This window comes from Balaenoptera acutorostrata, chromosome 18, assembly GCF_949987535.1.
Source record: "Balaenoptera acutorostrata chromosome 18, mBalAcu1.1, whole genome shotgun sequence".
NCBI classification, from domain to species: domain Eukaryota; kingdom Metazoa; phylum Chordata; class Mammalia; order Artiodactyla; family Balaenopteridae; genus Balaenoptera; species Balaenoptera acutorostrata.
The window spans coordinates 65399485-65424419 of NC_080081.1; the positions used below are offsets into that span (position 1 = coordinate 65399485).

The 24935-nt window shown below is 40.1% G+C and overlaps 1 protein-coding gene and 1 pseudogene across 5 annotated transcripts in view; one reads left to right on the top strand and one right to left on the bottom strand.

Moving 5' to 3' along the window:
* LOC102998585 (phosphatidylinositol 3,4,5-trisphosphate 3-phosphatase TPTE2) overlaps window positions 1-24935 on the top strand; it is a 96865-nt gene that overhangs the window by 51247 nt on the left and 20683 nt on the right. For 4 of the 5 annotated variants that reach the window (XM_057533136.1, XM_007193681.2, XM_028161724.2 and 1 more), the window contains 6 exons: window positions 7432-7492; window positions 8263-8344; window positions 8449-8537; window positions 15527-15588; window positions 17268-17348; window positions 20918-21023. In XM_057533136.1, the coding sequence (XP_057389119.1) occupies window positions 7432-7492; window positions 8263-8344; window positions 8449-8537; window positions 15527-15588; window positions 17268-17348; window positions 20918-21023 (481 nt within the window). The remainder of the gene's footprint in view (window positions 1-7431; window positions 7493-8262; window positions 8345-8448; window positions 8538-15526; window positions 15589-17267; window positions 17349-20917; window positions 21024-24935) is intronic. The other variant, XM_057533138.1, reaches the window with a different exon arrangement.
* Window positions 4474-5175, bottom strand: LOC114235482 (serine/threonine-protein phosphatase 4 regulatory subunit 2-like; annotated as a pseudogene).

Here is a 24935-nt window from a genome sequence, read left to right on the forward strand (position 1 = left end):
AATAAATGAAATAGAAACAAAGAAAACAATAGCAAAGATCAATAAAACTAAAAGTTGGTTCTTTGAGAAGATAAACAAAATTGATAAGCCATTAGCCAGACTCATCAAGAAAAAGAGGGAGAGGACTCAAATCAATAAAATCAGAAACGAAAAAGGAGAAGTTACAACAGACACCGCAGAAATACAAAACATCCTAAGAGACTACTACAAGCAACTTTATGCCAATAAAATGGACAACCTGGAAGAAATGGACAAATTCTTAGAAAGGTATAACCTTCCAAGACTGAATCAGGAAGAAACAGAAAATATGAACAGACCAATCACAAGTAATGAAATTGAAACTGTGATTAAAAATCTTCCAAGAAACAAAAGTCCAGGACCAGATGGCTTCACAGGTGAATTCTATCAAACATTTAGAGAAGAGCTAACACCCATCCTTCTCAAACTCTTCCAAAAAATTGCAGAAGAAGGAACACTCCCAAACTCATTCTATGAGGCCACCATCACCCTGATACCAAAACCAGACAAAGACACTACAAAAAAAGAAAATTACAGACCAATATCACTGATGAATATAGATGCAAAAATCCTCAACAAAATACTAGCAAACAGAATCCAACAACACATTAAAAGGATCATACACCACGATCAAGTGGGATTTATCCCAGGGATGCAAGGATTCTTCAGTATACGCAAATCAATCAATGTGATACACCATATTAACAAATTGAAGAATAAAAACCATATGATCATCTCAATAGATGCAGAAAAAGCTTCTGACAAAATTCAACACCCATTTCTGATAAAAACTCTCCAGAAAGTGGGCATAGAGGGAACCTACCTCAACATAATAAAGGCCATATATGACAAACCCACAGCAAACATCATTCTCAATGGTGAAAAACTGAAAGCATTTCCTCTAAGATCAGGAACGAGACAAGGATGTCCACTCTCACCACTATTATTCAACATAGTTCTGGAAGTCCTAGCCACGGCCATCAGAGAAGAAAAAGAAATAAAAGGAATACAAATTGGAAAAGAAGAAGTAAAACTGTCACTGTTTGCGGATGACATGATGCTATACATAGAGAATCCTAAAACTGCCACCAGAAAACTGCTAGAGCTAATTAATGAATATGGTAAAGTTGCAGGTTACAAAATTAATGCACAGAAATCTCTTGCATTCCTATACACTAATGATGAAAAATCTGAAAGAGAAATTATGGAAACACTCCCATTTACCATTGCAACAAAAAGAATAAAATACCTAGGAATAAACCTACCTAGGGAGACAAAAGACCTGTATGCAGAAAACTATAAGACACTGATGAAAGAAATTAAAGATGATACAAATAGATGGAGAGATATACCATGTTCTTGGATTGGAAGAATCAACATTGTGAAAATGAGTATACTACCCAAAGCAATCTACAGATTCAATGCAATCCCTATCAAATTACCAATGGCATTTTTTACGGAGCTAGAACAAGTCATCTTAAAATTTGTATGGAGACACAAAAGATCCCGAATAGCCAAAGCAGTCTTGAGGCAAAAAAATGGAGTTGGAGGAATCAGATTCCCTGACTTCAGACTATACTACAAAGCTACAGTAATCAAGACAATATGGTACTGGCACAAAAACAGAAACATAGATCAATGGAACAAGATAGAAAGCCCAGAGATTAACCCACGCACCTATGGTCAACTAATCTATGACAAAGGAGGCAAAGATATACAATGGAGAAAAGACAGTCTCTTCAATAAGTGGTGCTGGGAAAACTGGACAGCTACATGTAAAAGAATGAAATTAGAATACTCCCTAACACCATACACAAAAATAAACTCAAAATGGATTAGAGACCTAAATATAAGACTGGACACTATAAAACTCTTAGAGGAAAACATAGGAAGAACACTCTTTGACATAAATCACAGCAAGATCTTTTTTGATCCACCTCCTAGAGTAATGGAAATAAAAACAAAAATAAACAAGTGGGACCTAATGAAACTTCAAAGCTTTTGCACAGCAAAGGAAACCATAAACAAGACAAAAAGACAACCCTCAGAATGGGAGAAAATATTTGCAAATGAATCAACTGACAAAGGATTAATCTCCAAAATATATAAACAGCTCATTCAGCTCAATATCAAAGAAACAAACACCCCAATCCAAAAATGGGCAGAAGACCTAAATAGACATTTCTCCAAAGAAGACATACAGATGGCCATGAAGCACATGAAAAGATGCTCAAATCACTAATTATTAGAGAAATGCAAATCAAAACTACAATGAGGTATCACCTCACTCCTGTTAGAATGGGCATCATCAGAAAATCTACAAACAACAAATGCTGGAGAGGGTGTGGAGAAAAGGGAACCCTCTTGCACTGTTGGTGGGAATGTAAATTGATAGAGCCACTATGGAGAACAATATGGAGGTTCCTTAAAAAACTAAAAATAGAATTACCATATGACCCAGCAATCCCACTACTGGGCATATACCCAGAGAAAACCGTAATTCAAAAGGACACATGCACCCGAATGTTCATTGCAGCACTATTTACAATAGCCAGGTCATGGAAGCAACCTAAATGCCCATCAACAGACGAATGGATAAAGAAGTTGTGGTACATATATACAATGGAATATTACTCAGCCATAAAAAGGAACGAAATTGAGTCATTTGTTGAGACGTGGATGGATCTAGAGACTGTCACACAGAGTGAAGTAAGTCAGAAAGAGAAAAACAAATATCGTATATTAATGCATGTATGTGGAACCTAGAAAAATGGTACAGATGAGCCAGTTTGCAGGGCAGAAGTTGAGACACAGATGTAGAGAATGGACATATGGACACCAAGGGGGGAAAACTGCGGTGAGGTGGGGATGGTGGTGTGCTGAATTGGGTGATTGGGATTGACATGTATACACTGATGTGTATAAAACTGATGCCTAATAAGAACCTGCAGTATAAAAAAACAAACAAAACAACTAATACTAAACTTTCATTAGGTTATTTGTATGGAAATATGTTAATATAAATGTTTCAGACATTACATGAAATTTCTAAAAATCTTATATTTGTATTTGTATGGAAATATGTATGGAAATATGTTAATATAAATGTTTCAGACATTACATGAAATTTCTAAAAATCTTATATTTGTATTTGTATGGAAATATGTATGGAAATATGTTAATATAAATGTTTCAGACATTACAGGAAACTTCTAAAAATCTTATATGTTCTGGTATAAGGTTATAAGTAATAATCCTAGTTACTACTTTAAAATGTATATCTCAGAAATAACTAATTTTCTTGTCAACTGCATTATTATGAACTTTCATCAAATCTTTAACCATGGTCATTTTTAAGTCTTCTGTCATTTACAGACAGTTCTGGGTGTACTCTGATGATTTTGCAAATATGTTCCTATAAAAGGGTTTCATCTTCAAGAAATTCATGGAAAAGACTCTGACAAGTACAGGTTTCTGGTAACTGACTGTACTGCTGAACTGAATGAATAAGCATTTTCAGAACTCTAATGAAAAACTGATGAACTCATAAAAGTGCTAACAAAAGATCAAGATGAAAAAAAAAATTAATTACATGGGACTGAGTGAACTGATGAGGATGAGTATAATTTTTGTGACTTTCTGTCTGAATTAAAAAAAAAATATCCCACAAGGACTCAGAGGCAAAGAATATACAAATCAATTTTCACTGCAAAGTAAAGAGCTGTTACAGTGGAGGATTACTGGACTGAATGTCAATATTATGACATAGTATGAGTGTGTTTCATGTTTGGTAATTGCAATCATTGTTGCTTTTGTTGTGGTCATCCATGTACAATGCTTGGTGTCAGTCTATTTGTCTCTTGTAAAAATAAAATACAGTGTGTGTGTGTGGAAAAAAAAAAACCTGGAAAGAAAAAAAAAATGTTCTCATGCCCACTCCCCCCCCCCAAAAAAAAAAAAAAAAAAATTAAAAAAAAATCTAGGGCTTCCCTGGTGGTGCAGTGGTTGAGAATCCGCCTGCCAATGCAGGGGACACGGGTTCGGGCCCTGGTCTGGGAAGATCCCACATGCCGCGGGGCAACTGGGCCCGTGAGCCACAACTACTGAGCCTGCGCGTCTGGAGCCTGTGCTCCACAACGGGAGAGGCCGCGATAGTGAGAGGCCCGCGCACCGCGATGAAGAGTGGCCCCCGCTCGCCACAACTGGAGAAAGCCCTCGCACAGAAACGAAGACCCAACACAACCAAAAATAAATAAATAAATTAAAAAAAAAAAGTTGTTTAAAAAAAAATCTATACACAAGCCACTGATTTAACCAGATCCTCCCCCGCCCCCCCAAAAAAGTGTTTAGTAAGCAGGACCCAGAAGAGCTGATATTCACAGTTCCTACAAGAACAACTCTTTCAGGGTTTATCCCATGAAGTACTTTATTTTACAACCATCTTCTCGTGCAAAACTAAAGGTCCATTTGATTACACAGAAATTTCATACAGTGTAAAACTAGAACTGAGTGTGAAATACTGCATGTAAGTATTTCTAAATAGTCTTGTTCCATCGGTTCATCAGTGACTTCTGTGGCTTTATAGTCATTTTCTGTGGAAGATTCTGAGAGAATCTCTCCAGTTCTACTGGAATTGGAGCCTCCTAATTCTTCTGTTTCATGGCAGTCGGAATCCTACTTGCAGGGCCTCTGTTTTCACTATCTTCAGAATGTAAATCTTTCTCATCCAGAGACAGATGAGATTCCTCTATTTGATTATTTTCTGCAGAATTCTCTTCATTTATAGTTAAGGCATCATCAGATTCTTTCTCTTGAATTTTTTTTTTCTGGAATCATTTCTGTTGTTAAAGACACTTTCCCTCTTCATCCTCTTCTCTTTGTCTTTATTCTTCGATGAAGCTGGTTCTTCTCTTTCTTCCGTCATAACTGAAGAAATGTGACTAGAAGTTGTTTGGTCATCTCTGACTTCACCTTCTTTGTCACACTTGAGTTTTTTAACCTCATGTCCCTCAGCTCCCAGAGCATATTCATTTGGATGTTTATTTTCTATATGGCTCACTGAGGAACTCCTGATCCAGATGTCAGAGTCACTGTGAATTTTGTCCTCATCATGCTGTAAGTTTGTAAAGACTCTTTGCTCACTGTGCTCTGAAGCAAACCATTCCTTCCTTCCTTCCTTCCTTCCTTCCTCCCTCCCTTCTTTTCTTCCTTCCTTCCTTGTTCTCTCCCTTCCTCCCTCTCTCCCTCCCCCCCCCCATTCTCTCTCTCTCTTTCTTATTGTATAAGTTGCAGGAGTACAGCATTAAAATTCAACATCTGTATACACTACAGAGTGATCACCAGCGCAAGTCTAGCTGCTGTCTGTCACCATACAGTTGATCCTCTACCTATTTCAGCCACACCCCAAACCCCTTCCCCTCTGGTAACCAGTAATCTGTTCTCTGTATCTGTGTTTGGTTTTGTTCGCTTTTGTTTGTTCATTTATTTTTTTAGATTTCACATATGAGTGAAATTGTACGGTGTTTGTCTTTCTCTGCCTGACAATTTCACTTAGTATAATACTCTCAAGGTCCATCCATGTTGTTGCAAATGGCAGGACTTCATTCTTTTATGGTTGAGTAGTATTCATTGTGTGTGCATGTGTATGCACGCATATTTATCACATCTTTATTCATTCATCAGTGGACATTTGGGTTGTTTCCATATCTTGGCTGTTGTTAATAATGCTGCAGTGAATATAGGGGTGCATATATCTTTTGGAATTATAGTGTTTTTTTGTGTTCTTTGGCTAAATACCCAGAAGTGGAATAGCTGGGATCATATGGTAGTTCTAGTCTTAATTTTGGGGGTAATCTCCATGCTGTTTTCCATAGTGGCTGCTCCAATTTACAGTCCCACCAACAGTGTTTGAGGGTTCCCTTTTCTCCACATCCTCTCCAACATTCGTTATTTCTTACCTTTTTGATAATAGCCATTCTAATAGGCGTGAAGTGATATCTTACTGTGGTTTTGATGTGCATTTTCCCCTAATGATTAGTGATGCTGAACATCTTTTCTTGTGTCCATTGGCCATCTGTATATCTTCTTTGGAAAGTTGTCTATTCAGGTCCTCTACCCATTTTTTAATTGGGTTGTTTTTTTGTTTTTAAGTTGTATAGTTCATGTATTTTGGATATTAACCCCTTATTGGATATATAAATTGCAAATATTTTCACCCATTCACTAGGTTGCCTTTTCGTTTTGATTATGGTTTTTATCACCGTGCAGAAGCTTTTTAGTTTGATGTAGTCCCATTTGTTTACACTGGCTTTTGTTTCCCTTGCTTTTGGAGTCAGATCCACAAAAACATCACTAAGACCAATGTCAGTGAAATTACCGGCTATGTTTTCTTCTAGGAATTTTATGTTTTCACATCTTACATTCGAGTCTTTAATCCTTTTTGAGTTAATTTTTGTGTATGGAGTGACATAGTAGTATAGTTTCATTCTTTTGCATGTGGCTGTCCAGTTTTCCGAACACCATATATTAAAGAGACTATCCTTTCTGTATGCTCTTTGCTCCTTTATCATAAATTAATTATCCATATATGTGTGGGTTTTTTCCTCAATTCTTTTATTTATTTATTTATTTATTTATTTATTTATTTATTTATTTATGGCTGTGTTTATTTTGGCTGTGTTTCTGTGCGAGGGCTTTCTCCAGCTGTGGCGAGGGGGGGCCACTCTTCATTGCAGTGCGCGGGCCTCTCACTGTCGCGGCCTCTCCCGTTGTGGAGCACAGGCTCCAGACGCGCAGGCTCAGTAGTTGTGGCTCACGGGCTTAGTTGCTCTGTGGCATGTGGGATCTTCCCAGACCAGGGCTCGAACCCGTGTCCCCTGCATTGGCAGGCAGACTCTTAACCACTGCGCCACCAGGGAAGCCCTTTTCTCAATTCTGTTCCATTGATCTATGTGTTTGTTTTTGTGCCCGTACCCTACTGTTCTGATGACTTCAGCTTTGTATCAACAGTATAGTTTAAAATCAGGGAGCATGGTAACTCCAGCTTTGTTCTTCTTTCTGAAGATCGGCTATTCAGGATCTTTTGTGGTTCCGTGCAAATTTTAGAACAAATTACAATTTTCTTAAAGCTTGTTAACCACCTAACTTCCTTCTCTGGTAGCTTTGAACAATGTGTATTTACAGTAGAGGATAATCAGAGTAGTCATTCACAACTTTTGTGGGCTATTTGAAAACCATCAGTGGGTTAGACATGACTTGGAATGTATGTACCGTTTTATTCCCTGAATCTCCCCTAAAAGGTGCTAAGTGACGGACCAGTGAATAAAAGGGTGATAATCACTTTAGGTTAGTCCTAGGAAAAGGCTTATGTTGGTGCCGTGTGGAACATGTAAGGTATGTGTCCATCTTTTTTAGGAAGTTGTACGGTTCCTGGATACCAAGCATCAAAACCACTACCGAGTCTACAATCTCTGCAGTATGTACATGACTCGATATTTTGCTACTATAGATAGAAAACAGGTCACTCACTGCATGTAAGAAGATGATTCAGTTTTTACATTTCATTTAATCATAGGTATTTGGTCGTGGTGGGAAGTGAGTTTTAAAAAGTCTCCATCTTGTGCTGGCTCTATTTGGTAGGAAAAGAAAGTGCAACAGCACACAGTGCCCTGTGAGGTAGGCAGGAGGCTGGGGGCAGAGCCATTTTAGGAGGGTCAGGTCTAGTGGTAGTAAGTTTTGGAAAATATTTGTTTTTTCCTGCCAGCTTGTGTTTTGAAGACAATTCAACAAATGCACGCTCTAACCCACTAGGAATGAGGCGTGAGGAGACCAGGGCCCTGCATGGGAAAAAACCCCAAAACCCTACAGTAAATAAATTGTAGCCCAGCTGACCCTCTTCCTGTATATTAAATGGACATTTTCAGGAGGCAGGTATTTTGGTTGGCCGCATTGGCTTCTGCTCTGTGTAACCTTCCAATAACGTAGCGAGTAGCCTGCTAGAAAAGTACAAGTAAGTCCTATTAAACCAAAATAATTTGGGCTTATGTTACTCAAGATGGACAAAACACTACTCTACTTTTATGTTTGAGACCCTTACTTTTCTTTTAGAGCAGCAGGAGGCAGACAGAAAGCTCCTTTTAAAGGTAGAGGAGGAATTTCTAATAGAAAAGTATAACTTATTTACACCTTGACCCTTTACTGTGTTTATTAGGGTTAGAGATATGACCCGTGCATCATTTATTTCAGGTGAAAGAGCTTATGATGCTAAGTACTTCCATGATAGGGTCTGTCGATACATGATTGACGATCACAATGTCCCCTCTTTGAGGTAAGTTTGATGCCGCGCTGGCTGTCAGAAGAGGGCTAAATACACAGGGCTTGATTTTTTGGGAAGTATTTTCATTCAACTAAAAATCTTTCACTTGGAATCAGTGAGATGGTGGCGTTCTCCAAGGAAGTAAAAGAGTGGATGGCTCAAGACAAGGAAAACATCGCAGTGATTCACTGTAAGGGGGGCAAAGGTAAAAAACGTTTTTCTTTTTCGTTCTCTTTTTCTAAAGAAATTTGAAAAATAAAGTACACCAACAAGATACGTTCTGCTATTAACCGGTATTAATCATTGTTAACATTTTTTAGTACTAGCTTCAAGACTAAAGGAAGGGAAGGAAAGAGGGGGGAAGGGGGGAGGAAAGGAAGAAAGAGTAAAGAAGAGAAGAAAGCAGGAATAGAAGAACTGAGGAAGGTTAAGTGTGTTTTCCCTTGTTTATTGACTATTTGGGTTTCTTCATTTTTGATTTGCCAAAATATCTGTCAAAATACAAACACTGTTTAACTTTAGAAACCATCAGAGCATTTTTCATTTTATTTAAGGTTGTTCTTAAACTTTGTGAGGACGTTTTAAAGTTAAGAGTGTCAACAGCCATGCCATTTCAAAGACCAAAAATTATACTGGAATTTTTATAGTGTAATGATACATAGAAGTTGATTTTGGTGGGGGGAAAATGGGGGTGGTGGGAAAGCCAGTTGTAAATTCAACCAATTTAACTTGAGTCAGATTTTCTCTCATTCAGATTTAGGCTTTTAATAATCATCTAGGCATATTTCACAGTTTTTGACAAATAAGGAATTATGGTTTCGTTGGGCTGTGAAACAGTTTTTTATATTAAATTCCAGGAAAACACACTTTAAAACTGCCTTCTGTAATTGAGTAGAATAAAGTTTTAGTCTTATTTGAAAAGTTGTTTCAAGCTCATGAGTTAGTAGGTAAGTTCTATCTTTAGTTCCACAGGTCGAAATATTCTGTATGTATGGCAATTTACAATATTGTGCCTAAATGAAGAATACAGAGGTTGAACCACATGGAATTGCCTTTCTTTGGACCATCTTTTACTTTAAAAAAAGGCCATTTAATATGGCTCAACCAAAATATTATAATCTAAGAGTTGGCTTTAGTTTTCTTTTAATCAGGTTAATTCCCTGCTTAAAGGAAAACCTTCATTTCAAATTAAATTTTTTTTTCTGAGAGCAGACTTACATTATTCTGTGTTCACGTGTGTTTCATTGATTTTCCTTTAGGATTGTTTGGAAGGCTAGTATTCAGTTGGTCTGTACCAGAGCAGCTCCTTTTTTCAAGTTTTCATTCATCTTGGTTTTGCTTCTTTTTGTTGGTTGATGCCTGCACATTACCAGTAATATCATGATAGCCCAAATATTTTGGTATTGATTTATAGGACTTCTTTAAATAATCTGGGTGCTAATTTTTTGTTAGCAGTTTGTATTGCAAATATCTTCTTCCACTGTGTTGTCTTTTAAATTTGATTATGATTTATTTTGTCATATAGAAGTTTTTAATTTTTAATGTAGTGAAGTTTATCAATCTTTTGTGTGTGCGTGGTTCGTGCATTTTGGTCACGTTTAAGAAATGCACCCATACACTGAGGTGGTGAAGATATTCTCCTTATAAATAGTAAAGTTTCGCTTTTTTTTTTTTTTTTTTAAAGATTCTGTGATTTTTTTTTTTTTAAGATTTATTGATTGATTGATTGATTGCTATGTTGGGTCTTTGTTTCTGTGCTAGGGCTTTCTCTAGTTGCGGCAAGCGGGGGCCACTCTTCATTGCGGTGCGCGGGCCTCCCACTATCGGGGGCTCTCTTGTTGCGGAGCACAGGCTCCAGACGCGCAGGCTCAGTAGTTGTGGCTCACAGGCCCAGCTGCTCTGCGGCATGTGGGATCTTCCCAGACCAGGGCGCGAACCCATGTCCCCTGCACTAGCAGGCAGATTCTCAACCAATGCGCCACCAGGGAAGCCCAAAAGTTTCGCTTTTTACATTTAGGTGTTTAATCTAATTGGAATTTGGGGAGGGAGATTTTTTTTGCATATGGATAGACAGTTGTCCTAAAACCATCTATGACATGCTCATGTAGTCCCCATCAACTTGTAGTCCCTTCTCAGTCATATACCAAGTTTCCATACGTATTTGGGACTGTCTGTGAATTTTCTATACCACACTATTGTAATTTTTATAGCTTTATAATATATCTTGATAAAGACAGAAATCTCTTGACTCTTCTTACATTTAATTTTAGAATTATTTTATCAAGTTCTACAAGAAAATATATTTGGGATTTTTATTGGAACTCATTGAATCTATAGATTAATTCAGAAGCATTGAGAACTTTGTAATATTGAGCTGTACATGAATAGTTTTCTATTTATTTGAATCATCTGATCTTTCAATAATATTTTATACTTCTCTTCATGATGGTCTTGTATATCTTTTGTTAAATTCATCCCAGGACATATTGCTACTGCAAAAGGAAGCGCTTTTCTATTACATTTGGATTGGTTCCAATTTTTACTATTATAATGCTGCTATGAAATACATTTTTCTTGTTGCACATGTGCCCACATTTCTGTTGAGTGTAGACCTTGGACTAAAATTGTTTTGTCTTAGGATAATGAATCTCAAACTTTAATAGATGATGTCATCTGTTTTCCAAAACAGTTGACAATTTACACTCCACTGGCATTGCATGTGTTCCACGTCCTTACCAACACTTGGATTTCTCAGTCATTTTATTTTTAGCTATTGGGTGGGTGTGTAGTTGTATCTCATTATGGCTTTCATTTGCATTTCTATGGTTACTAATAAGATTGAGAAAGTTTTCATAGGTTTATTATGATATCCTTGGATATTCTTTTTTGTGAAGTATCCGTTTAATTTCCTTGTCTATTTTTATCCTGGATTGTTTGTTTTTTCCAATTGACTTGTAGGAATTCATTATATATTCTCAATTTCAACTCTGTTGTTTGTTATATGTATTATACAGTATTACAAGATACCTTTTCTGCTCTGTGATTTGCCATTTCTCTCTGAGTATCTTTTGGTTAACAGCACTTCTTTTCTAACATAGTCAGTGTACATTGTTCTTTCTCTTCTTAAGGTTAGTGTTCTGTGTCCTAATTAAGAAATCTTTCCCTGAGTTTAAAAAGACATAGTCCTATATTATCTTACATAAGTTTTATTTCGTTTGGAATTGATTTATGTGTGTGGTGTGAGGAAGGGGTCAAGTTTTATCATTTTCCATATGGCTGTCTTTGTTTCAGCACACTGATTTCATTTCCTTGCTGTTCTGCAGGACATGGGTCTGTTTCTGAACTTTCTAATCTGTTCATTGCTTTTTCATCTATCTCTGTGCTAGTAGCACAACTCTCTTACTTGCCTTAGCTTTCTGATAAGTCCTGATTTCCTTTCAAGGGAGTCCACTCATCTTGTTCTTCACAATTGTTTGGGTTTTTTAGGCCATCTACATTTCCGTATACATTTTGGAATCAGCTAGTCAAGTTTTACACACACACACACACACACACACACACACAGCACACAGCCCTGATGCAACTTTGGAATTTCATTGAAGCTGTAGATAGAGGGGAATTGAAATCTTTACAATACTGAAGTTTCCAATCCATGAATGGAAATATCCACTCATGTAGTTAAGTCTTCTTCAATCTCTCTTTATAATGCCTTTTCATTTTCTGCATAGAAAGCTTGTATATGTGTGGTTAGATTTATTCCTAGATATTTGATATTTTGATACTATTATAAATTATATCCCTTGGAAATTTTTATGTCCTAAATGTTTTTTTGTTGATGCTCTAAATGCAGTTGATTTTACTAACCTTGCAATCAGCAAACTTAACTAAATTCATTCATTAATTCTATTAACTTGTCTGTAAATTCTTTTGGATTTTATAGCACATGATTATATCGTATGAAATAATGAACTAAATTTTTCCTTTTCAATCCTTTTTTTCCCCTAGCACTCGCTAGAACCTTTGGTACAGTGTTGAATTATACGTGATGATTGCAGGAATCCTTGTTCTCCTGCTCTCAAAGGAAAAGCTTTCAGCATCTCATCAATTACTTTAGGGTGTGTGTGTGTGTGTGTGTGTGTGTTAGATATTCTTTATCAGATTAAGACATTCCTTTAATTTGCTAAGAGTTTTTATAATGAATGAATGTTGAATTTTATCGGAAGCTTTTTCTATGTCTTTAAAATAATATGATTTCTTACCTTTATTCTATTAATCTGGTTGATTACATTCATTATAAAGTAGTAAACTAACCTTGAATTCCTGGAATAAACACAATTTTGTTGTGCTGTATTATTTTTTAATAAATTGCTGGATTCTGTTTGCTAATATTTTCTTAAGGATTTTTGTATCTATGTCATGAGTAAGAGTGGCTACAGTTTTCAAATTTTGGCTTCATAAACCAAAATTAAGTTGTACTTTTTTTTTTTTAAGTCTCTGGATGAGTTTGTATAAGTTGACATTTTTTTTCCTTACATGTAAAGTAGAATTCAGTAGTAAAGCCACATTGGCCTTAGTTTCTCTGTGGGGAAGTTTTTAAAGTATGGTTCAATTTCTTTATTAGATATGGGATTATTTATAATTTTATTTCTTCTGCGCATTTTGGGTATTTTTCCAAGCATTTGTTCATTTAATCTAAATTTTCAAATGCCTTGGCATCAAATTGTCTTAAAATATCTAATTCTAATGTCTACAGTGGTGTTCCCTTTTTCATTCCTTACATTGCTATTTTTGGTGCCTTCTCTCTTTTTTCTTTTGATTAGTCTCACCAGGAATTTATTAATTTTATTAGTCCTTTCAAAGTACCAAGTGTTTTGGCCTTACTGATCTTCCCTATTATTTGTTTTTTATTTCATCAATTACTTTAGTGTTTCCTTTCTTCCACTTTCTTTGGTTTAATTTGCTGTTTTTTTCCTAACTTCTTGAGATGGATGCTTAACTCATAGATTTTCAGCCTTTCTCTTTTCTAGTTAGCGTTTAAGGCTATAAATTTCCCTCTAAGAATAGATTTAGCTTCATCACACAAGTTTTTATGTATATTCATTATTATTTAGTTCAGAATATTTTCTAATTTCCATTGTGCTTTTTTCTTAGACTCATGGGTTATTTAGAAATATACTGTCTTATTTTCAAACATGAGGATTTTGTAATTATCTTCTAGTTATTCATTTCTGGTTGTGTTGCATTGTGGTCAGAGAACATATGTATTTTTTTGGTTCTTTGAAACGTATTTAGACTTGCTTTATCACCCAGAATTTGGTCAATTTTATCAAATGTTTTCTGTGCACTTGAAAATAAAGTGTATTATGCATTGTCCTGAACAGTGTTCTATATGTGCCCATTAGGTCATTTGTTAATTGTTTTATTCAAATCTTCTATATCCTTAACTGATATTTTATTTTGGTTTGCTTGAATTCTTTGCAGCATAATTCCTTCCTCCCACCCCCACCATTTGCTTGGAAGTCATATACTCTTTTTATATTCCTTAGTAATTACTCTAAAGATTTCAACTGACATCCCTTATTTAGCTATCGGTTTTTGGTTTTTTCTTAGTGTTGACCTTGTATCTTCCTGAACTCTTTCATTAGTTTTAGGGGTTAGCCTATAGATTTACTTGGATTTTTCTAGTCTGCAAATAATGAGAGTTTGTTTCTTCTGTTTTTATCCCTATACATTTTGTTTCTTTTTCTTATCTTACAATACTGGCTAAGCCATGTAGTAAATAGAAGCAGTGAATAGTGGACATTTTGTTTAGTTCCTGGCTTTAAGAGGAATGTTATCATCATTTCATCATTAATATGATATACCTGGTAGGTATTTTGGTAGATTCCTTTCATCATAGTTAAAAGCTTAAAACCTTTGTCCAATAGCAAAAGTTTAGTGAATGAATATACGTTTATGTTTTAAGTTAAAATACTGAAGACAAGTGTAAATCATTTTAATGATTCCTTGCATACCTGACTTGACTGGATGAGAGGGCATCTACTTTGTCTGTGGTTGTGCTTATCCATAGCCACCGGGACATGAATCTGCAAGTTTGTTTTCAAATGGGAATATATAAGGGCTGTAAAGACTCAGAGATGTCCTCCAGAATTGAAATGTTAACCATCCGTGCTAGAGAGCTAGAGAGCTAGATTGTTAATGGTCAGTAGCCTCCTTTAGCAAGAAGCTTTTACTTACCAGAGCACAGGGCGGTACAAAGTCCTCTTTGGAAGTACTTGGCTTAGAATATTGTTTTTCAAACTATGGGTTGCAAAATAAATTTAGTGGTTCATTTTTTCAAAAGGATAGAATAGAAAATAGAGTGCATCTTAAGGTAAAAGGATAAGTTTGGAATTACATAAAATAAGTTCAGCATGTACTGGCTAAGACAAAAGTTACAGATCACTGTAGAAAGAATAGATGCAATGTACTTTTTAACTCACATTTTGTATGGCAGGACAAAAATATAAATTGGGAAAAAAAACATGAGACTTTGAGGATAAAATGACATGAAATCAAGGATTTGCTTTAACATGCTGGTGGGGGGGGCTGGGGCGTGTGTAGAGAGGGGGAGGGAAAGAAGGATGAGGGAAGAAAAGGAAAAAACAAGTATGACAATATGATAATTATCGAATCTGGGGAACAGGTATATGGGGGCTCATTATTCTGTTCTTTCTACTTTAATATATGTCTTGTAACACACAAAAAACTCTAACTAAAATGGAAGGAATAATAGGTATGGCAAATGCTAGGTGGTGTTTTGGGTTCTGTCCATGTTTCATCTTTTATAGTTTCTTTTATTTACATTAGCAGGAAAACAGGGTGTGTAATTAGCTCTTAATTGGTAGGTATCTCTTTAGCTTTAGAGTCCTAGAGCAGAGCTCATTGCCTCTGCCTGTTACTGCAGTCTCCAGGGGTCATGATTCAAGAACAACATACACGTGCACATTCATGCACACAATTAGCACAGAACTCCAGGTAGAACCTCAGAGCAAGCAGTGTAAGGGCTTTGTCTATCTCTGAATTGAAATATTTTGAACCAGCACTTTCAGAGTGGAAGAAAATCAATCCAAAATGAACTCTAAATACTTCTGAGAGTAGTTTTATACCAAGTATTGCCATGAGCAATGGTTCATGAACTAACTTCTTTTCTAGGAAGAACTGGAACTATGATCTGTGCCTACCTTCTTGCCAGTGAAATATTTGCAACCGCAGAGGTATGAAAGATGCTCCTACCAACGCTGTCTTAGGCTGATTGAATTTGCTAGCTCTGAAACCCCACTGGTGGGAACATTAACATGATTCCTGAGTCATGGTACTTAATGGAGTTGTGATTGGAGAGGTGATTATTAGAAAGCCTGGTTTGGATACTTTCTCATTTAACTGGCACTAGTTAGTAACTGACCTCAGGGCCTCTTTCTTTGGGAGGGGATGAGGGTGAGGTCAGTGAGACGCTCACCTTGGACACAAAATTTAAGGGAATGCCAAAAATCTCAGTAATTAAGATAAATAATATTCTAGTGCAGCATTTAAAAAATCTAAGTTAATGCCAAAAAATCCATCGTGGATACAATATGAATATTTTAAATAAAGACAGGACACAGTAGAGTCCAGATTAATGTGAAATGAGTAAGGTCAAGTTGTGAAAGTGCAAAAAAACCTCAGCAATACAGAAGCTTGACTTGCCTCCCCCAGACCCAGAACTGTTCTGACATAATCCCACCAGCTCCAGGCCTTCCTCCTTTCTCACGAGAATAATAAGATGGGTTAGGGAAATTTTCTAAAGGACCTTGAACATCCTTGCAAGTGCTAGGTAGGTAAAAGGCATTGTTTTCCAACTCAGAACAAAGTCTCTCCTGGATGTTATTATCTTTGCACATCTGTGGGGCCTGTGCCCTCTGGAAATTTCTGAGAAGACAGGATGGGCTGTTGCTATGTCTAAAGCAGGGTTCCCACTCTTTTTCTGCCATGATCTTGCTGAAAAGTCACCTCTTAGAGGGCACGCTCCCAGCAGCTCTGCTTCTCTCTCAGCCTGCAGCCCAGATAAGAGAAGCTGGGGGTTATGATCGGGGCCCAGCACCCTGATTCCACCGTCTTCTTTATTTCAAATTTGAGACACACCGGTTAGGAAAATGGATGCTCTAGGACAGTGTTTTTCACACTATGGATCACAGTTTATCAGTGAGTTGTGAAATCAGCTTATTGGGTTGTCACTCGCATTTTTTAAATAAAATGGAATCGATTTGAATAGGAAATGTCAAAAGGTAAGTATTGTTTGTGAAACTTTTGTTTCAGTTCTGTGTGTGTGTGAGAGAGAGAGTGTGTGTGTATGTGTGTGTGTGTATCTCCCAGGTTTATGAATGTGGATTGTAGCTTTAAAAATAAAAAGTTTGAGGGACTTCTCTGGAGGTCCAGTGGTTAGGACTGCACGCTTTCACTGCCGAGGGTTGAGTCCCTGGTCAGGGAACTAAGATCCCATAAGCTGCGTGGTGTGGCCAAAATAAGTAAATAAATAAATATAGAGTTTGACAGCTGTTGGTCTGGAGCCCTAGACAGAGCCAGAGGCCGGTGCTCAGGCCTGTGCTGTCTCTGACTGGCTGCATGCATGTCCATGGCAGGTCACTTGGTTTTCTTTTGGTCCTCATCCTCTCCATTTGTAAAATAGAAAGATAGGAAGAAGGACCAGATTATCTCTAAAGTCTTCCAGCTCTAAAGTTGCCTGTCTTTATGACCTTTAGGCCTTGATGTGGCTTTGTTAATTCTGTTATTTCGGGTATAGCCTCTGCCCAAAGACCGCTGGCTTAAGGAAATCATGTGCCCTTAGAAACTTCAGAATGCCTTATACAGGAAAGGGACTTGCAGATGACCCATGATTAGACTGTCCCCTTTTTTATAGGACAGCCTTTATTATTTTGGAGAACGACGAACAGATAAATCCACCAGCAGTAAATTTCAGGGAATAGAAACTCCTTCTCAGGTAAGTGTTCTTTCTTTAAAAGGGGTCACTCTGGGTAATTAGGTTAAGATTGGCATCTATTACCTGGTTTCATTTTAGACTCTCTTCCTTGGGTGATTCCTTAGGTCATCTTCTCCTTGGGTGCCCCGTGACAGGCCTTGATCCCTTCCAGAGGCCAGGAGCCCTGCCTCAGGTGTTGCTTGGCTTTGCAAGCACTGAGTTCTCCCCAGAGCACCCTGCTTTCCATTTTAATTGGTTATTGTTTACAGAGTTCAGGAGTTGATTCCCTTCCCAAAGTAGGAAGGTCCAATTCCTAAGGTTTCAGACCCCTGAAGATTATCTGAAGTCACTAGCCTTTTATTTCCATGTAAAGAGGAACTGAGTCTTTCACAAACCCCTATTAGGGCAATTCAGCCCTTGTAGAACATTGTGTGTGTGTGTGTGCACGCATGGGCGTGCACATGTGCACATGTGTAAGGGAGAGAGACAGACAGTGACAGAAAAAGACAGAGACAGACCGAGTCGGTGGGAGGGGGCTGCGCTTCAAAAGAGAAAGGAAATGGAAAAGTAACATTTTTCAAAAACCTATTTTATACTAGACACTATTGTACTTTTACATATATTGTCTCATTTAATACTCAGACAACCCATGCGACCCATATGTTATTACCTTATTTTTTTTTCCTTTTAAAACGTTTTATCATGGACTTTTTCATAAAAAGTCAAGACAGTCATACAATAAATCCCCTTATATTCATCACACTGCTTCAGCAATCATTTCGTCACGTGGCCAACCATTCATTCCCTCCCCACTCTACACACACACACACACACACGCTTCGCTTTCACACTAAACTTGGATTATTTTGAAGGAAATCCCGGACATCAGATCATCTTATCCCCTAAGCATTTTAGTATGACATCTAACATAAAGACTCTAAAAAAAAAAACCAAAAACCTTAAAACCATTGACATATCTAACAATATTATACCTTAATAGTATCAAATGTCTAGTCCTCGTTTAAATTTCCATAATTATCTTAAAATCTTTTTAAAACTTAGTTTGTTTCAATCAGGATCCAAACAAGGGCACACATTTCATTTGGCTGCTATGTCTCCTTAAGTCTTTTTTAGTTTATAGGTTTCCCACCTCTCTTTTTTTTTTCCTTGTAAATTGTTTATTGCAGAAACCAGGACATTTATCCTATAGAATTTATAACATTCTAGACTTTGTTGAATCCTGCTAAGGGTTTTGCATTCATTATCTAATATAATATTCTCAATAACTCAATGAGTGGGCACCATTATGCTTCCCATTTTATAGACTGGGAAATCGAGGTTCAGGGAAACTAACTTTTTAAAAAATTAATTATTATTTTTTGGCTGTGTTGGGGCTTCATTTCTGTGCGAGGGCTTTCTCTAGTTGTGGCAAGTGGGGACCACTCTTCATCACGGTGCGTGGGCCTCTCACTGTCGCGGCCTCTCTTGTTGCGGAGCACAGGCTCCAGACGCGCAGGCTCAGTAATTGTGGCTCACGGGCCCAGTTGCTCCGCGGCATGTGGGCTCTTCCCAGACCAGGGCTCGAACCCGTGTCCCCTGCATTAGCAGGCAGATTCTCAACCACTGCGCCACCAGGGAAGCCCCAGGGAAACTAACTTTTTGAACTAAGAACTCAAATCCAGATCTTTCAGACTCCAAATCCTATTATTTCCCATCCTGTGTATAGCTTCTCATCTGGATTGCCTTTTCTATACGGCCCCTCAAACCCAAGTGAGAGATGGTTGGGAATTCTTAAGTAAATGTGGATGTGGCCATGAAGGAGAGTTTTCTTTGAGTGAAGTGATGAAAACTGATACCCTTGGCCTAGTTAGCAGAACACTGTAACTGCTGGCTCTAGACATTTCATTTGGGATCAAAGAGCTCAGCCTTATCCATTCATACTTTTCTGCCAAACTCAAGCAACACAAGAAAAAAAAAAAAGATAGCCATAGGCTATAAGTAATACATCAACTTATTGTAGCCCAGCTCGAATCATGCCATTTCACGCTCAAAATCCATAATGGCTTCTGACTGCCAATGGCAACAAATATGTTTTAACCTGGCACTCCCAATCTAGATTTGATTTTTCCAACCGCTTCTTCCACTATGTGCATTCACACGCTCTAACGCGTTTGGATTGTTTGCCGTTTCCCAGCCTGCTTATACTTTACACCCACGTGCTCACGAGGGCCCCTTGTCCTGGAGTCCCTTTGCCCTCCCAGCCTGAAGTAGTCTCCTGCTTTTTCAGGAGTTCTTATAGCCCTTTGTGTTCCTTTTAGGGACTAAGTTGCTTTACATTATTTTCCAGCTATTCGAAGTTGTGTCTTCTCTACCCTTTTTGCAGGCCCATGTCTTGCCCATCTTTCCACCCTGGCAGCCCAAAGTGCCTCATATAGTATCTCCTTTGTCTGTAGTGAGTGCTTACGAAATATATGTTGGTTTTATTAACTTCTGCTACATGCGCCTGTTGTTTTGGGCTGTAGGGGAAAGAAGACTGAGCGCAAAAGCAGCTACAGGGCCGTGGTAGGTTACAAGCCTTCAGTGGAAGGTCAAGGATCTGGTGGCAGGAGCCAAGGGGACGGTAGAGGTAGCTCCTTCAAGCACATCTTCCCTTCCCCACTTCCTCTGCAGTCACGTGCAGTGTCTCTAACTTACTCCAGAACTTAGGCTGCAGCTGAGTCTCTTCTGACTCACTGGGCTAGCAGTGCGGGGACCCGGCCTCAGGCTTGAGGGCTGTGTTGGCGAGGCCCCAGGACAGAGTTCCCTGTGCGCGCGGCAGCAATTCTCAGACACCATCCCCTCCTGACCCTGCAGTGTGGCCATTCGATGCACTGCATACATTTCATCCACCCCTGAGTTAAGAGCTTGACTGGTCCTTTCCAATGCAGAGGATGGTGGTTAATTTTATTAACACTTCCCAACGGGTGGGGAAGAGTCTATGAACTTTTCAGTCCGGTTGATTCTGTACCAGAACTCTTCTTAACTTCTAGAAGAAAGGAGAGCCCTTGTGAACGGCTTGTCACAGGAGATGGGACTAGGCTGAGAGAATCCCCAGGCTTCCTTGCAGAAATGGCGCTGGGGACATGGGAAGTGGAGAGATGCTCACTGGCTGGGACTGGAGAAGGATGTGAATGTGCTGCTGGCCTATGGAGCTCTCCCCCTGAGCTTTTACCTCTTCCCTGCTCTCATGCCAAGGAGGCTACTCCTCCCCAAAGCACAGACCTTCCTTTAACTCAGCCACAATGAAGCTTCTACCCCAGACCCGCCTCTCCCACATTTGCAGTTGATGGCATCTTGCTGTGATGTTGTCCTAGCTGTTCTGTTGGCTCTCTCAGTCCCAGCAGCCCCTAAGCAACACCTGGCTCCTTTCCTGTTCCTTCCCTGTTGCTCTTCATTCAGCATTTTTTTCTAAGGTAGATATTTAGTCATGAGGCAACAAATGCCTAGTTACATAACGGCACCCGATCAATGTTTCCTTCATCTATTATTTTCCTTAAAAAAATCAGGACTTTTATACCTCCACTTAAATCGAGACTTCTGTTGTTTTGCAGAACAGATTTGTTGGATATTTTGCAATGGTGAAAAATACCTACAACTTGACTCTTCCTCCAGTGAAAAAACTCACGATTAAAAATATCGTTATTTATTCAATTCATGGTAAGTGCTTTATGTATAATTGGAGAATTGGCGGGAGGGCCAACGTTCTTACTATTCGGGAGGGTTTTCTCATGGTTATATACAGAGACAGTCCCAACGCATAGCTGTCTTTTTGTGTAGCCTCGGGTATAAACCCCTCCCCCCTGGAATTGCCCATCAGCCCAGTGCTTCTGTGACCACATTACCACTGCTTCGGTGTCCTCTCCTTTCCTTTCCATCACCAATTTGGGGGGCCCCATCCCCCCTTCCCTTTCTCCTGTTCTCATTGCTGCTCTGGCTTCAGCCCAGGGTGTCCTTTTCAGAGTAGAACCTCTGAGATTAAAGGGAGGAAGGTCCCATGAGACCTGGAGACCACTTCTTTCTCACGCCCATCTCTGGTTCAGCGTTTGTCTTGGGAGATGCATCCCTGTATCATTTTCTCTCCTACTCCTCTCAGAAACCTTTTTCTTTTTTCTTATCTCCTGGTCTCTCCCTTTCCCCGCCCTCCTCCGCCATAGCCCCCTCTCCCCCAGCAACTCCATCAGGATGTCTTAAATACCCGAACAGCAAATGAATTTTGTTGCCACAAATTCTTTTTGCAAGTGACTGCTGAGAACTGCTTTGGGCCAGGCCCCCTGCTCGTGTTTCTTTGCCCTTCAGGAGCCCCTGAGTGTAAGCAGAGGAGAGGAAGGTACACAGATGAAGAGCTGACCACAGTGTTGGACAGCTTCCTAGGGGAACAGCACTTAGGTCCTCCCTGCCTGAACCTACAGGAACACAAAAAAGGGGTGGGAGAAACCTGGCCTCTGGGGGGGCTCTCTCAGGCCCCTGGCTGTTACCAGTTCTTACCAAGAGTAAAAGTCCTTATAAACTTCAAAAGAGCTGACGATGCCTGCTTCAGGAGGGTAAGGAGAGAGGGGACCTGCCATCGCCCCGAGAGGCAGAGATATTGGTCAGATCGTCCACCTCTGGGACTTGAAAGAAAAGGAAGGAGGGGAGAGGAATGGGCCTCAAGGCCATGTCTTTATTTCTCTGTCACCCGCCTAGCTTCCCTGTACAGCTCACCCTCAGGGAGGTGGAAACAGGGAGCCCTCAGTGTGGAGGGGATGGGGCCTCACTCACCGCCAGAGGTGCAGCAGGAGGTGCAGCTTCTGACCCCCTAAAGCAACAGCCAGCTTGTGCAGCACGAGGCGGTGCTGAGTGCTGCGCCTATCCCGGGCCCGGCTGCGGGGCGAGGGCGCTGGTGTCCACCCAGGCAGCCCATTGTTTTTAGCCCTCTGGGGAGTCACACAAAATAAGATCTAGACATGTATTTTTTAACGCTTTGTCCAATTATTCAGAAATAAGAGAACCCTTTAGAATGTATGTAAACACTGCAGAGTCAAAAAAAAATTACAATTGTTAGTTAAAATATAAAATGTTTTTTCCAAATTATTTACATATTTCTCCCTTCTTCTCCACACGCCCGCATGGCCGCCACTTCTTGGCAGGGGTGAGGAATTGTGAAAGTTACCACGAGCAGATTGCATGGGTTTCTGGCTTCTGGAAATGAACTTCAGCCCAGCAGCATGGTTTCTGTGGGAGATTTTGGTCTAGATTTCCAAACAAGCGTTGTGCAGGCAGACCCTGGAAACACAGCCTGTCCCAGCAGGAGGCTGCCTGTGTGTATAAAGGAGCGACTGTTTGTGCGGAGGCTTCGTGGGCTGCAGAGTTCTCTGTGAGGTCCATTCTCACTGTGATGTGCGTGTGTCACGTATGAGGGACGGGGCTGGAGTGGAGCCTCGCTCAGAACACCACCTGCCTTCAGACGGCCCCGGGGCAGAGCCAGGCTTGCCCAGCAGCTGGTGGGTGGGAAGGGACAGCAGTGCCTTGCTCCCCATCCTTTCCTGCAGAAAGTGCAGTGTGAGAGGCAACCCAGGTGGCTGTCGGGGCAGTGTCTTCCTCTAGGAAATTGAAACTCAGCTCTAAAACCAAGTTGGTGGTGTGAGAGCCTGTTTTGTACCTGAGTGTATCCTCTCCCTCAGGGTCCTCTTGTTTAACAGTGGGAAGCCAGGCATCCCTCATTTTATTGCTCTTGGCTCTATTGCACTTCACAGATGTTGCACTTGTTCAAAAAATTACAGGTTTGTGACAATTCTGAGTTGTCAGATGATGGTGAGCAGCTTTTTTTTTTTTAGCAATGTGGCAATCAAGTTTTTTTATTTAACGGTTTGTGTTAGAATTTTATGTATCTATTTATTGGCTGCATTGGGTTTTCGTTGCTGCTCGCAGGCTTTCTCTAGTTGCTACTCTTCGTTGCGGTGCGCGGGCTTCTCATTGCGGTGGCTTCTCTTGTTGCGGAGCACGGGCTCTAGGCGCGCGGGCTCAGTAGTTGTGGCGCACGGGCTTAGTTGCTCCGCGGCATGTGGGATCTTCCCGGGCCAGGGCTCGAACCCGTGTCCCCTGCATTGGCAGGCAGATTCTCAACCACTGCGCCACCAGGGAAGCCCTCAATCAAGTATTTTTTAATGAAGGTATGTACATTGGTTTTTTTAGACATAATGCTATTGCACACTAAATAGACTACAGTATAGTGTAAACATAACTTTTTGTATGCACTGGGAAAGCAAAAAAGTTCGTGTGACTCGCTTTGTTCCGATATTCACGGTATTGCAGTGGTCTGGAACTGAACCCACAGTATCTCCGAGGTAACCCTATAACAGTATCTATACAAACCTCTGTATTAAACTATTCCAAACAGGCAAATAGGCATTTAGTCTGAGGGAGTTTTGATGCATTTCTCTAACATGAACGATGAGAACAGGAATAGTTTCTCAAACTTCTAAGCTTAAAAATGGTCTTAATAAGTTCCAGCGTTTCAGATGTTGTCCCAGTCTGATATCATATCCTAAGACTGTGACTTCTCTCTTCATATTTTGAATTTTACTTAACCTCTGTGGAGATATTGTTTAGTTAAAACTGTAAAGTGCAGATCTAGAGAACAGAGGAACTAACACAGATTTATAAGTACTGCAGGTGAAAACTGGTGGAGAGTTTTATGGGTTTGATTTCCTCGTCTCAGGCGAACATAAAACAGAGGATTTGAAAAGTCTAATTTGAGATCCCTCATAAAGGCTTCCAGACAGAAAGTTGTACCCTTTGCAGCTGTTCTTACGGTGTGGGCCTCGGCTGGCAGAGCCAACTTACGAAGGCCTGCCTGGTACGCTAAAATTCTTGCTGCACCCATGAAAATAAGCAGGCCAAACCCAGTGACAGCAGCCTTCTTTTGGAATAAGAATCATCCCCTTTGAGGGAGATCAAGGTGGTGGAGTAGGAGAACACTGAGCTTACCTCCCCCCACGAACACATCAAAAACACAACTACTTGTGGAGCTACCTGGAGGCTGGCGGAAAGGCCCTTCTACGGCCGAGGCTGTAAAGAAAAATCCACATGGAGGCTGGTAGGAAGGGAGGAGAAGTGATCTGGTCGAGACCTGCACCCTTGGTGGGGGACCCAGACGTGGAGGGGGGTGTCGCGGGCTTGGGGAGCCTCCCTGGGGAGCAAGGGGTTTGAGCCACACGTTTGGCACGCCAGCCCTGGGGTCTGACACCAGAAGGATGAGTCCCCTTAGCTGCGTTGAAAGCCAGTGGGCCTCACGGGAGGCTGTGAAACACTGAGACCTCACTCAGAGAGCGGTTTCTTATACCCCCGTCCTGGCAGACGCAGCAGCCTGAGAACCCTGACCAGGGGGAAAGCAGCCTTGGCCGGTGCTCGGTCACTGCCCACAGGTAGGAGGAGTGAAACTACGCCAGGGCAGGGGCTGACATTGCCAGCAGGAAAGAAAGCAGCTCGGTAGTGAGGCACCAACCCCTCCGGCCCTGACCCAGCCTCTAACCAAGGGTGCACAGCGGGGAAGATGTAAAACCAGCACAGAAGTGCAGCCCCAAGGCCTTG